Raw genomic sequence first — 13,788 nt, forward strand, 5'->3', positions numbered from 1 at the left:
CCGAAGTGAGAATATGGAGGTCAGAAAAGAAGTGAGGAAACTAGACCCGCTGAAAGGTCTATTCATACTGCATTACACTGTTAATAACTTAATAGGATTTTCTGTCATCATACCCAATATATATCTATTCATTTTAACTTAAAACATTCATTAAAAAGGAATTTAAATCATATAAATATACTCCAAAGTACTCCAAAATAATTAAGTGAGGTATTTCTATTACATGCAATCACATAGAAAGAAAGAAAGAAAGAAAGAAAATGAATTAATTACCTTTGGTCTTTCAACTCAAAACATATTCTTTAAAGCAACAAACGGGGAGAACGCACTCCATCAAAGCCGCGTCGACATGACCCCCCCCCCCCCCCCCCCCCCGATCGTAACGACCAGATGAGCTTGTAACCATGGAGATGAGGAGTACAGCAGGTAAATGGTAAAGGACGTTCGAGCGCCTGCCAAGTAATTAGCGGCTGGGTAATGAGGTGTCACTCAAGACAGTGATAGGTGAGTGGGGCGTACTAATAAAAGACTGAAGGTGCCGGGAGGCTGGACTCTTCCCTGCGTCACCCACACCGTCCCCCCCCCCCACCCCCGCAGGGTACACACACACACACACACACACACACACACACACACACACACACACACACACACACACACACACACACACACACACACACACACACACACACACACACACACACACACACACCACCTTGATAAGTCACAACTGTCAAGACAGCTCCACATCCGTCACTCTCTGCGATTTCCATGACTTCCCTCGTTCTCAGTAACTCATTCTGTAACAAATGACGAGTGTAAAAAAAAGCAGCAACCGTTTATTAAAAAGGTGCTGAATGCGAGATTGGGAGCATTTTTCTGTTGCCTCTCGACGGCTCTCAACATGGCGACGGCTCACAGCTAACGGCACTGACAGCGGCGCAAACCACGGCAAAACAGTGCTGGCAGAGCTAACAGTGTTTTTTTTCCAAACAACGTGGATTAGAAGCACGGCCCGACTGTCAACAAAAGATGGGGACGCTGTGATTAGAACAAACGGAGAGAGATTGACTTCCTTCTCTGCTCAGGGATACATTACTCCACCCACATTTACATAGCAAACAGCTGTTTTCTCCAATATCAACGCTCCGAATAATCAAATTTAGCACCTTTAACCACCGCGTGCTGCCCGAGCTGAGACCTGGAGGTAGTGTGGACTTTATTACTTTCCCATTCCACCCTTGATCACAGCTGTGTTTTTATAGGATTTGATGCTCTAGCTCCACAACAATTTGTCAGTAATAGTGAGCAGGCTCTGTTGTGTGCTTTTCAGTAACTCTTGCGGTACTTCATCAACCGGACACAGAGCCGATCAAAGTAGTTTTTCGGACAATGCCCAAGCTGCTGGTTGCCAAAGGGTCGTATCTCCCTTGGAGATACGACCCTTTGGATCTAGATGTGGATCTAGATGTGGATGTTGTGGTGGCGGACCTTGCTCAGGTCGATGTCGACCCGGCGGGCCTCGGCGAAGGCCAGGAAGGTGCAGAGGCCCAGCAGGTTCACCGTGGTGATGAGGGCAAACACAAAGGTCCAGGAGCCGGTGGTCTCGATGAGATACCCCGAGAAATACACCAGTAGGACCCCTGCACAGGAAGCACACGCCACACCATCACCGTTAATAGCAAATTACCACAAATATTTAAACAAAGCACACAAATTTTTTTTGTCCCGCAGAGAGAATGTCACGGCCCGTTACACATCCCTCACAGGACGGTGAACTGTCATCCTCTGTTCCCTGTATTATTCTTCTGACACAAGCTCCATTATGGTCCCTTGATGAAATATGCATGTGCACATAGGAGGCAGCACGACTGACTGACAGGAGACGCGTCGGCTCAAAGTTTGAATTTTGTGTGAAGCGGATGAGTCATTCCACTCGATAGATTGGTGTAATTTAGCAACTGCTGGTGAAAGATTCATCACAGATATTTTGTTCCCAGTGTCTCTGCCAGAAACTCACCTAAGAACGCACCACATGTATTCATGACACCTGTGGAAGAGACGCAGACGCACACATGTGAAATTCAAGATTTAATTCAAATGTCTCCTGTGCTTTGATCATCTTAATTTAAAAAAAAAAAAAAAAATTGTAGTTTTCAGATTATTGTTTTTTTTTTTTAAACTTACCAAATAAAGCTCCAGCACAGGAAGGAGCAAGATCTTGAACATTTACTGATACACCGCTGTAAAAGAAATACATGCCATGAGCCATTTCCTCAGCCATATAAAAGGTGCTAAACTGACTAACAAACCTCTGCCACAAAAGAAAATTAGAAAAATATCAGAAGAGAATTTCAGAGAAAGGTATCGTAGTCCTCGAGATCGGTCACTTTCTGAAGGTCTCGGAATCGACCGCATATTTCAAGACCACAACCGTGAGGACAGCGCTTAATTTCCTGTGCATCGTCTGATAGAAACTCTGCAATGTCTTTTGATTATTGTATCAAGACATTTGTCATAGGCACACATGTACGGTATGAATGGCAACAAAAGAGGTGAATGAAGAGGAATCTTTTGTTCTCTGTGGGTGTTTTTAAATTGTGTTATTTGTTCTGCATTTTATTCTAAGTGTCATGCAGAGTGGGACTCGCACTGGTCTTGGCCTTGACTCGGTCTCGCCCTGCCTTGGTCTTGGTCTTGGTCTTGGTCTTGGTCTCGACCCCTCAAAGTCTCGGTCTCGAAACACTCTGGTCTCGGTCATATCTTGGTCTCGGTTTACACACTATATTCTGCTCCCAGCATGCTAACATCGACTGCATCTATATTGCTTCTTGCATATATTGTATTACAATGAAAATACATTTTTCTTTCTTTATGGAGTAAGCTCATTAAAAAAAAGTAGCGTTACTGTGGATCTGGAGCGCCAACAGATGTCAAAATAAAATCGACATTTGTTCTGACCGAACAGTTGGAGACATATTAGATGTAAGTCCCTCATCTCCGGCGTGGAGGCGTAACAGTGTGCTGGTTTCAGGGCGAGAGTTCGGAGCGTAGGGACATTTCTAGGGGCCAGTACCTGTGGCTGAAGGTGGTGAAGCCCATGGTGGCGGACACAAATGCCACAGCCCAGGGGAAGGTGGTGTTACCACACAGAAGGAGGGTAAACACACTGGACACGCCCATGGAGAAAAACTAACAGAGGGAATGAAAAAGACACAAAAAGAAAGAAAAATATGTCAATCAAAATCTCTCATACAATAGAGAGATAACGGAATAATAACTCATCCGCCACATATTGTACCTGCATCAACTTCCTCACTGAGGCCGTGTCGTAGCCTGCGGGGATGAAGAGAGAAATCAGGAATTATTTTGCTGATTTATCATTAAAAACTGATATCTTTTCTTCTGTTGGTCTACCTTGACTGATGAGGTGGTCAGAAAGGCAGCCGCTGAACAGGGACGAGGGAATGGCCACCAACCAGGGAATGACATTGAACACCCAACCCTGGAAAAACAACACGTTGTGAAGCGTGAATGAACTTGACCGGAAACGGCAGGAAACACTCAGTGTCATCCTCTCGTCATGCAATTGTGTACATATTACGCATCCTCGTAAAGTGGTTCCTATGATACCCCAAAGTCCAGCGACACGAGTCAGTATGTGCTCGCTACGTGGATACAGTCTTTTCAAAATAAACTTCAGTCTGCACAGGAAACAACCTGAGTTAGATTTAGGAAAAGATTGAGAAATACTTCGGAAAAGATCCTGGTTTAAATTAAAATAATTACGGAAGTCTTAGCATTGCAGTTAGCATGCTAAAATAAGATGGTTAACGGTATAACGGTTAGCTGCTAGCATGTTGGCATGCAGCCGTTAGCATTTAGCTTTCTTGATTTGATCCCTCGCGATTGTTTTCCTCGAGTCATTCCTTTCACCTCGGGGTCAGAGGCGTGATCGAACAGGTAGCCTGGTTACCTTGGCATCGGGGAACGTGTCTTTAAAGAATGTGGGCAGCCATGACAGAAGAGTGAAGAAGGTGCTCGCTGTGCAAAGGTGCGTAACGATCACAGCGCTGAATGAAGAGAGAGAAACAGACACAATGAGTGCATTGGATGTAAACATACTGCGGGTATACCAAAGGTTGTTCACTGTTGTTAACGAAGGCAATGTCCCAGAAGCTGGTGCTATATTTGTGTTCAGGGAAGACACCTGTAGGCCAAAAACATTGTTTTTCATGCACTGGTCAATTTAGATTTTGGGCTATATTGCTTCCATAACACGTCTTCTATCAGACTAGTGGAAAGAAAACATCCAAAATACACATTTAAGTGTGTATTTCACTACTTTATCTATTTGCATCTGTAGATTTTCCCCAAATTCACCATTACATAATGCCTCATTTTCATATTCAAACATTACATTTCAGAAAACTTGTAATACAAAAAGCTATTGTCTTAATGACAGTAATCAACTGGGGAAGTTTCATGTTGATATCTATTGATTAATTTTTTTTACCCTATTCACCTGTAGCAATGTATAGAAAATGGATGTAATTTTACAAAATATTTCTTTATTAAAGGCTGTTTTCTCTAAATTAGTGGTTTTTTTCAGACTCTCTCATTCAACTCTATATTCTGAAGGTTTCTACAGAGGGGTTCCTTCATATATATCATTCATAGCCTGATTCATACAACATTGCATTCAAAAATAAATGGCGAAAATGTATTTATGGCGGTTGACAGTATTTTCTAAGTAATTAAGTGATTTTTTTTTTGTTTTTACCCAATTCACCTGTAGTGTCTCCCCTTAAAGGCAAGAAGCATGTGATTGAGAGCATGAAGAATACATGATGCATGAATATAAAAGAGGCTTTCTATTCTAAAAGCTGGTACATATAAAAGCTGGAGAATAGTCTATAGACAGTTCTATGACAGAGTAAGTTATGATCCCTCAAGGCATATTTAGATAGGTATATTTTATACATTTCTACACTCTTCCTCTTAAACACACAGAGGCTTGCACAAACCATACACTTCCGTCATCTCACCAGACTGCAGGTTGCTTAAGGAGCCTTAACCAGTGTCTTTTGGACAGTTTGGACTGGGACCCACCACTCCCCAGGGACTCCAGGGTGATGATAGGCCCTGCAAGACGCACACAAACACAAGCAGGTGAGCATACGAAGAGAGCCACCGACTCCTTAAAAAACACAAATAAGCAGCCACAGGATTCATGTAAAAAGGCTGCCCTTGCCTTCTCCTTTGAGCAGATATTTCCACATGCAGTAGGCCCACAGGACGGAGAGGAGACCGGACACATAGAAGACACTCTGCCAGCCGTACAGGTCCAGCATGAGGGAGCCGGCTCCTCCGATCACCAGAGTGCTGGGAAGGAAAAAAAGGTCACAAGACATGACAAGTCAAACAAACACACCCTGGTAAGGGGATGTTAAAACTGAACTTTGGAAATGCAAACAAATATCAGCATGTTCAGATAAAGCATCTGCATATACACATACAGACTGTGTATAAAAGGGGACAGTGCATTTTGAAGCCCCAAGTTCGGCTTTTTGTTCTTTGTGACACAAGAGGGCGGAGCTAAGTTCAACCGAACTAATAAAACATTTTCAAGCAACCAAAAATGTTACAATTCATTTTGATGATGTGAAAACTACAAGTGAAGACAACTCCCAGACCGGACAACGCTGTGGTACCGACCTGTCAATCACTAAGGTAGCCCCGCCCCTAAAGCATCCCCTGCTTTCTGGTCTGTTTGACTCTAAATGGAGCATAATGTACTAAATGAACATCATGCTGTATTGAAGAAGACTGTAAACTAGAGATTGAGACCATAAACTCATGTTTACAATGTTTACTGAGGGAATAAATCAAGAGAGAAGTAGAGTCATTTTAGACTAGACTTCTATACAACCAGAGGAGTCGCCCCCTGATGGACACTAGAGAGAATGCAGCTTTAAGACTCTTCACTTTTCAGACCAGGAGGTTGCCGCCTGCATATAGACGTTAAATTCACCATTTTGTTATTGTGGGATCTCAATAAGTCTCATATAGCCATAGCCATAGCCATCTCCACAGCGCTGTGTCTGCACTAAAGAGAGGTCTGACTGCACACATTAACACTCTGGTAGATGGAAGAAAAAAACCCACTCTGGCTTGTTTGTATCTTTTTAAACCAATCACAATCGACTTGGCGGCTGTGCTCACCGCGGTGGCGGTGGAAGGGGAGGAGAATACGGGCTGAAAGAGGTGGCCAGAGGAAGGTTCTCACCCGCAGTCTAAATTAGGTGAGTCAGACTAAACCACAGCTTTTCAAATCCTCTTTTGCAACAGTGATTGTCTTAGAAGAAGTGCACATCTCTTTATGACTCACCCCAGGTAAGAGCCGCTGCCCACGGTGCTCATGAGGAAGCCTCTCTCGCTCTCCACCACCTTTTGGGAGCACAGGCTCGCCAGGGAAGGGTAATGAACCCCTGAAAATCAAGACGACAAAAACAGAATCGGTTTTAACGTTTAGAGAGAAATTCAAAAGAGGAATAAACGAGGCAATGAAAGGCAACACACAAAAGGTGAGCCAGTGTGAATTACACAGCAAATACTTTTGACAGGTGCTGAAAAAACTTCCTGCTTCTGTTTTGGATCTTGCTGCCAAAACCAAATTAAAGACACGCCCTAATCACCAATGTATGATACAAAGGATTGTTCTCAAAGACAAAGACACACACTAAACATGTTGGACTTCATACTTGTCACAGAGGTATATGAATGGCATATGGTTACTCAATAAATTAATTAATCATTCTGTTCTTCTGTTGATAAAATACAACCGCAACAGGATTTCAGGCCTCACTCAGACACTGACTTTAACAGGTATTTCTTTATTTTATGTTGTCTGCCTTTGACTTATTTCCTAACGCAGGCAAAACAAACTTAATGAGTAGAATAACTACGCCGGTGTCCAGACCTCGCCCCATCTCACCTTGCAACAAGCCCATGAGGAAGCGGGACAGCGTCATGGAGAGGATCGGCTGGGAGCAGAAGTGGGCCAGGATCGGGGTGAAGGCGGTCATCGACCCCCAGGCTGCCGCAGACAGCAGGAGGACCTTCTCACCTCCAACCCTGAGGAGCACAAGGGTATCAACGGACACAGTCTGCGTTAGCTTTAACTGCCGCCTTTTGTCAGCTGAAGGAGGCGAGAGGTGGCGCAACCATGTGCAAACACTGGAGACAATAGTACATCTGCAAAGTTAAATTAGGCACTGTGGACGGTTTTATAAGATACCGACGGTGTGACGATTCTGTAGCGAATGCAACTCTTATCTGTTGATGATGTCACTGCGAGCCTTTTAAGAGCTAACGACATGATAATACAAAGGAAAACATCCAGCTTCATCTAACTGGATTATCTGTCCAGCCTGAGCAAACACAAACGGACTGTTTGCATCAACGCAATGCAAATAATACTGGATGAGCAGGAAGCTAAAACGGGTGCATGTAAATTCCATCATTACAGTCAGCAGTAATGCATTTGTGTACTGTAGACACCGAGAGACTTAGTTTACACAGAGGCCAAATGTCACAACAGGACTATTGTTTCCCCACCGGTCGCTGACGTAGCCGCCGAACACTTGGGTGAAGCAGTAGCCCCAGAAGAAGCTGCCCAGCACCATGCCGGACTCCCTCTTGGTCCAGTTGAACTGCTCCGCCATGCTGACGGCACAGATGGGCATCGCCACGCGGGCGCAGTAGAGGAGGCACGTCCCGAGCAGCAGCACCACCGTCCATACCCTCGCCTGTGGCCTGTGGGGGGGGTAGGAGAACGTACTGAACCAGACATTTGGGGGACAAACCTTTGACATAAGAGGAACATGATCACGTATCTAATGAGTACATTCAACGAGAGTCAAAGTGGAATCTACACCCTCAGAAATAAAGCTGCTAACTAAAGTCATGAAGGGTCATTCACTTTGTCCTCATGGGAGAACCCGATTTGGTTCCTGGTAGAACATTTTGTAAAAGTCCCACCTCATTACAGAACACAACATAAAGGCCTAGAACCATATGCCTAGACCCATCTGTGAGAGGATATTACAGAGAACCTTATGGTGTGACGATTCCACCCAGAACCCTATCTGAGGTTCTATCCAGAACATTTTCACCTTCTAAGGGTGCTAATAAGAACCCGCCCAGGGGATTCTACAGAGAACCCTCTAATATTCTAAGTGTTTCTTCTAGAACCCACCCAGAGAGTTCCTCCCAGAACCCTTATATATTCCAAGAGTTTAATCTAGAACCCAACCAGGGGGTTCTACCTTTTAAAATCCCAAGGGTTTCTTCTTGAAATCATCCAGAGGGTTCTACCCAGAACTGTTTATATTCCAAGGGCTTCGTCTAGAACCCAACCAGGGGGTTCTACAGAGATCTCTTTAATATTCCATGGGTTTCATTTAGAAATGATGTACCCACAACCATCATGGCTGACAAACACAGTTTTGGGGTCCGAGTGGGCCGGATTATCTTTTACTTAACTCTTTCTTCCAAAAGGGGTTCTTTGGATGAATTGGGTTCTTAATGGGAACCCCTAATCTTACAAAAGAACCCCTGAAAAACCACCTTTTCTTCAAATAAGGTTATTCAGAAGAAAGGTCAGAGCCTCAGCCCTTAAGAAGGAACCCGTTTAGAACCCTAACTTCTAAAAGTGTATCTTCATTAGTGTTGAGTTTAAGAGTTCTGGTTTTGATTGAATCTACGGGGGGATCCATGCAATAGTAGAGTGTCAAAACTATATATATATATATATATATATATATATATATATATATATATATATATATAATAAGTGGATGATATTTTATGATCGACCATGATTAAGGAAGCATCGCTTAGTCTACTTCCTTCTTCACCAGCCGCTCGATCTACACGTTATGGCTCCACATCTACATCATAACCAACCCAGCAAAATGCGATACGTGTCATTTTTTTTTTTTTTTAACCATCACGACATGTAACTTAGAGGTACTTCACACAGTAACATGTCAATACTCCCGATGCGGCACACGAAGGGTTATAGGACAAAGAGTTGCTGAAAGTATCATTATTAATGTCGCTTGATCGCTCATCTCCTCCGGGCTCATTTGTAACGATAAGCAGGAAAAAGCAGCGCAGCTGAACGTTTGTCAATATGACGGTTAAACACGTTACCTGGACCAGTTGTTGTTGTGTTCGGGCCACTTCTTCTGACACCCAGGAGCTCCGACCTTGTCGGACGGGTGGCTTTCCTTGAGACACACCAAATCTGCACTATATTTCTTGCCATATTTTTGAATAACTGCCATTCAACGCGAGTTAACGGCAGTCCTTCCTTTCCTTTCCTTTCAACCGCTTCGGCCGATTTACTTTAAATCTCTTTCCGGTTCGATCAAGTCAGTAAAAAGTTCAACGTTAAGACCTCATATGAGTGTTCGCGTAATCCTGACCATATCTCAACGTGAAACTCTGATCCATAACCAGCACGACCGGACTGTCAGGCAGGCGATGGTCACGGAACTGAGCTTCTGGAGGAGGGAGTGTGTTTTTTTTCTCGAGGAGGAGTAATCCACGTGTCAGTTTTTTTTCCTCTCTCTCTCTCTCTCTCTCTCTCTCTCTCTCTCTCTCTCTCCCCCCTCTTTCTCTCTCTCCTCTCTCTCTCCCCTCTCTCTCTCCCCAGCCTCCTCACTCCCGCAGTTCTCCTGGTGATCGGTAGGGTTAATGATCTTCTCAACGGGTCCCAGCTGTCTAGTCCGCCCGGTCACCGTCTCCAAATCATGACGGTGCAAATAGAAAAAGACAATACTGTATCACAGTGCGGTCTACGGGAGCATCGTTTGAGCACCAGGATGTACCGATGCTCCACCTGACCGGTCCTTTCCGGGTGGAGACATATACGCAGTCCCGTCCGCCTCTGGCTGCTGGAGGTAGCGGGCTGCCGTTACATAAGACTCTGCAGTCTGCACAACTTTGAGCTGCTCACTCATCCTCTGGGTGTGTGTGTGTGTGTGTGTGTGTGTGTGTGTGTGTGTGTGTGTGTGTGTGTGTGTGTGTTAAGTTAAAAGCAGCACCACAAGGATAAATACTCCATTATAAGGAATGCATTTAATACTAGTACTCAGATATTTTAGTGAAAAAAGTTGCAATATTTGCAGTGTAAAAACGAGGTAAAGTCCTGCAGTTAAAATCCAAAAAGTAAAAGTACTCACTGTGCATAATTGCAGATATGTAGTAGCACCACAAGGATAAATACTCAATTAAGTACTCAGATATTTTAGTAAAAGTTGCACTTTGTACAGTGAATGTCCCGCAGTTAAAATGTTACCTCAGTAAAAGTATTATTAAGCATCAAAATACACCAAAAAGTACAAGTACTCTCGAAGCAAAATTGCCCATTTGTGGATAATTACTTTTTACATCAGGGAAGAATCTTAGTACTTCCTCCACCAGTCTGCAATATAATAAATATGATTGGGTTATTGTTACCGATGCATTAAATGTAAGCGGCATGTTGCATTGTTAGCTGGAGCTTAGTTTAACCACTTAGGTAATTGACTAGTTTAATCTATTGCATCATATGTAATAAATGGATACTTTTGTTGTGAATCTTTGTCATCTGTAGTGTCAGACAGTTGCAGTGGAGTTAATTGTATATTTCTCTCTCAAACGTAGTGAAGTAGAAATATAAAATACCATCAAAAGGACACTCAAGTACTTCCTAATTCTGCAGTACTTGAGTATATATATATATATATGCACCACTTTTTATGAGAATTCCAGAATTAAAAACACTCCCAAGTTTTGTATGACTTGCGCTGTTTAAAATGTCACTTTTATTGCAAAACAATATCTCAGCAAAAAAAAAAAAAAAAAAAAGCACATCAAATTTAGCAAAAGAGCTACTTGTTCCATACGCGTTAATAATCCCTCTGCATAAGTGTCTCCACGTCTGTGGATTTATTCATTCACATCTTGTAGTATAACGGTGTGAAACTGAGGCTGCCTCTAAGCTTTTCTTCTTTTTTTGAAACATTCCAGGCATCTCGCCTTGTCCCACTTGTTAACTGCTACCGTGACGTATAGCTAGAAACGCTCTCCTCTTCCTTCCAGTCCGTTTGCATCTTCTTATAATGTCTCAAGCAATAATGCGGCACGTTTCTTAAGCTGAACTCAACTTTCAAAGTCACAGCAGTTGGAAAGATCTCAAGTGTCTCGTCGTGGCGCCGTCACGTAAGAGTACTAGCTGAAAAACTACCAGCTGAAATGTGTGTGTGTGTGTGTGTGGATGTGTGTGTGTGTGTAAAAAGGTAAAAGTTTGTGTATTTGAGGAAGTGCACACCGAGCCAACCATTTCTCCTGAACATCAAGCCGGTCGCAAACAGAAAGTGACAGCCTAATTTAGGCTTTATTCACACCCTCCTATGCCGACAACTTTCCCTGCCAACAGACAGAAAAAACTAGTGTAACTGAAATATACTAATTTTACATAAAGAAATATGTAAATTATAATACCAAGTCAATCGTGGTCTGCATGTTACTATAGTGTGAGAAGTCATTTTAAAATGCCATCGATCCAGTTTGAACATTCTAAGTTATTAAAGTATCAAAAAACGCAACCCTTACAAAAAAAGAAAAGGTTGTACTCTATATGAGTCAGTTTGTCGGGGTATAAATAGATAAAGGAAATGTGTCCATTTGTTGTAATGATGTTGCATGTTTTCACTTGGGGAGGGGGGGGGGTGTCCTTATTTTGGGTCTTCGATGGTTCCCTTGCTGAGGTCTGTCATCTTGGGATACTTCACTTTCTTTTGGTCAAGTTCATTTTGAGCCCACAGCAGTAGCTTCAGGAGCTTGGCCAGCTTGGGTGTTGACTCTCTGTTTTCATAGTCTAGCACGCACTGGTTCACTTCACTCCACACCTGAGGGACAGAGACACAGACGTGTGTGAGCGCGTCCTATACTTTCAGTGGATCGCAGGCAGAGAGCACCCCAAAAACACACACACAAATCAAGGAATTCATTTGTAAATTGGGTAAGAAAAATGTGGAATTTGTCTGAAACATTCTGCATGTGTTCGGATGACACAGAAAGCCTTTTTTTAGCGTGTTGTGGAATAATCATGCATTACAGGTAGCGAGACAAGACAGCGACGAGCTTTACTGATGGGCTCCAAGCGCACCTTTTGTCTCTGCATCATATTGAGCAGGTCCCCAAAAGGCGAATCCTCTGGGTTGTCGAACGCCAGCAGCGCCAGTGTCCTCTCCATCTCGGTCAGACATTCCCGGCTCTCCTCCCCCTGCTCCGCTAGCTGCGACTGGGCAAATTCGAGGGCGGCTTCGGTCTCCCTCAGACGGATCAGCTCGATCAGATGCTGCTGCTGCAAAAGCGCAAAAAGGGGGAAGAAAAAAAAACGGGCGAGTGAAAATAACAGAAGTAGAAATGATGTCGCTAGAAGTGCAAAAAACCTAGAACGTCTGCAAACGTGGAGGCAGTGTGTTGTGTGTTACCTGTAGGTGGAAGTAGAGGTAACGGTTAGTATCCAGCAGTTCTGGGTGCAGACTATTGATCAGTGCAATGGCGTCCTGGATCTGTCCCTTCAGGATCATCTCTCTGATCTTAATCCGTTCATCGAGGGAGTCCAAGTCGACACTGGGCTCTATTCCAGACTCCATCCTGAACTTCTCCGCGGCCTCCTTGAAGCCCTCTGTTGAACAGAAACCCGTGGTGAAATCCTGCACATTTACACATTCAAGCACCGCAAAACGAACCGAGAGCAAACTTTAAGTAGTAATGTGAAAAAAAATAGATCGGTACTTCACCTGTGACCAGGTAGTTCATAATGAGCCTGTTCATGTCAGCTCTCTGTATATGGACATTGTTGAGTTTATCCATCCACTCTTCCCTCGTTATGTCGTCCGGCTTCTCCGCATAACTCATTATGATAATATCCTTAAACGAGTAAATAAACAATGTTATCTTGGGAGTAGACAGAACATATTTTTTTTTTAGCTACGTAACATGACGTAACAACGGTTTTGGGGAATCAGCCGCTCGGTTTAGCAGTAAATCACAACAGTTCGGGCCTTCGGTGAAAAACACAACATTGAAGCCTGACTTTCGTCAACACGAATCAAAACAAAGACAACGTCCCGCTTTCGGTGCACTTATATCGAATACACACATCGGGGAAGAGTGCTATTGTGGTTTATTGTCTTCTATCGACGTGTATATACAGTTTTAGACAAGTATTATGATTGTAAAATTCACAATACCTGAAATTTTTGACGCTACTTCCCAGCAGCTGCTAGCTTGCTAGCGAAGAAGAGTCTGTTATTCTTCTTCTTCTTTTTCCTCTTGTCCACTTCCGGTAAACTACCCGGGGAGGTACGCACTGCTGCCCCCTACACTAAGTCAACAGTACTGTAGTCTTTGATTTTACATTGCTTATTATGGCCATAAAATGTGTTTTCAAACCGTTCCATATGGATTCATATTATTCTTACTAGTCGGGTAAACGTTTTTGAACATTCAGTGAGTGGGATAGAAAATAATTCAGTTTAAAAACTAGAACCACAGCACAACTAGCAGCTAGAACGAACGCGACCTCTACTGGTGAGAACATGCAACAGACCAAACTGTAGATTGCTTGAGGCAGCAGAGGAACTGCACCGACACTAGAACCCCTCCTCACAGGACAACAGAGAACCTTAGCAGTGTATTTCTCAAGTTTGCCTTGTATATATT

The 13,788-nt window shown here is 43.4% G+C and overlaps 2 protein-coding genes across 2 annotated transcripts; both read right to left on the bottom strand.

Annotated features, from left to right (window-relative positions):
* Window positions 1-391: 391 nt before the first annotated feature.
* slc17a9b (solute carrier family 17 member 9b) lies at window positions 392-9,628 on the bottom strand. Its single transcript, XM_068705264.1, has 13 exons — window positions 9,220-9,628; window positions 7,621-7,818; window positions 6,998-7,137; window positions 6,392-6,491; window positions 5,255-5,385; window positions 5,049-5,145; window positions 3,977-4,073; window positions 3,418-3,505; window positions 3,302-3,336; window positions 3,077-3,192; window positions 2,188-2,243; window positions 2,021-2,050; window positions 392-1,643 (listed from the first exon to the last, which is right to left on the bottom strand). Exons 1-13 carry the CDS (start codon window positions 9,351-9,353, stop codon window positions 1,465-1,467), a joined length of 1,401 nt encoding a protein of 466 aa, XP_068561365.1. The 5' UTR covers window positions 9,354-9,628; the 3' UTR covers window positions 392-1,464.
* A 1,230-nt stretch (window positions 9,629-10,858) lies between these two features.
* Window positions 10,859-13,390, bottom strand: LOC137868475 (glucose-induced degradation protein 8-B homolog). The gene is made up of 5 exons (XM_068705267.1): window positions 13,317-13,390; window positions 12,864-12,993; window positions 12,552-12,748; window positions 12,224-12,421; window positions 10,859-11,963 (listed from the first exon to the last, which is right to left on the bottom strand). Exons 2-5 carry the CDS (start codon window positions 12,979-12,981, stop codon window positions 11,790-11,792), a joined length of 687 nt encoding a protein of 228 aa, XP_068561368.1. The 5' UTR covers window positions 12,982-12,993; window positions 13,317-13,390; the 3' UTR covers window positions 10,859-11,789.
* Window positions 13,391-13,788: the final 398 nt, after the last annotated feature.

This window comes from Cebidichthys violaceus, unplaced genomic scaffold, assembly GCF_023349555.1.
Source record: "Cebidichthys violaceus isolate CVI_PGR_0920_01 unplaced genomic scaffold, fCebVio1.0.p SCAF_112, whole genome shotgun sequence".
Taxonomy (NCBI): Eukaryota; Metazoa; Chordata; class Actinopteri; order Perciformes; family Stichaeidae; genus Cebidichthys; species Cebidichthys violaceus.

What these genes read in the sequence shown, in the direction of transcription:
- LOC137868475 (XM_068705267.1), bottom strand. Translation starts at nt 12,981, where the DNA reads ATGAGTTATGCGGAGAAGCCGGACGACATAACGAGGGAAGAGTGGATG. An exon ending in TATGAACTACCTGGTCACAG is followed by an intron (nt 12,749 to 12,863) that starts GTGAAGTACCGA and finishes TCTGTTCAACAG; the next exon opens with AGGGCTTCAAGGAGGCCGCG. An exon ending in ACCTCTACTTCCACCTACAG is followed by an intron (nt 12,422 to 12,551) that starts GTAACACACAAC and finishes GCGCTTTTGCAG; the next exon opens with CAGCAGCATCTGATCGAGCT.
- slc17a9b (XM_068705264.1), bottom strand. Translation starts at nt 9,353, where the DNA reads ATGGCAGTTATTCAAAAATATGGCAAGAAATATAGTGCAGATTTGGTG. An exon ending in ATATCTGCTCAAAGGAGAAG is followed by an intron (nt 5,146 to 5,254) that starts GCAAGGGCAGCC and finishes TGCGTCTTGCAG; the next exon opens with GGCCTATCATCACCCTGGAG. An exon ending in TGACCACCTCATCAGTCAAG is followed by an intron (nt 3,337 to 3,417) that starts GTAGACCAACAG and finishes TCATCCCCGCAG; the next exon opens with GCTACGACACGGCCTCAGTG.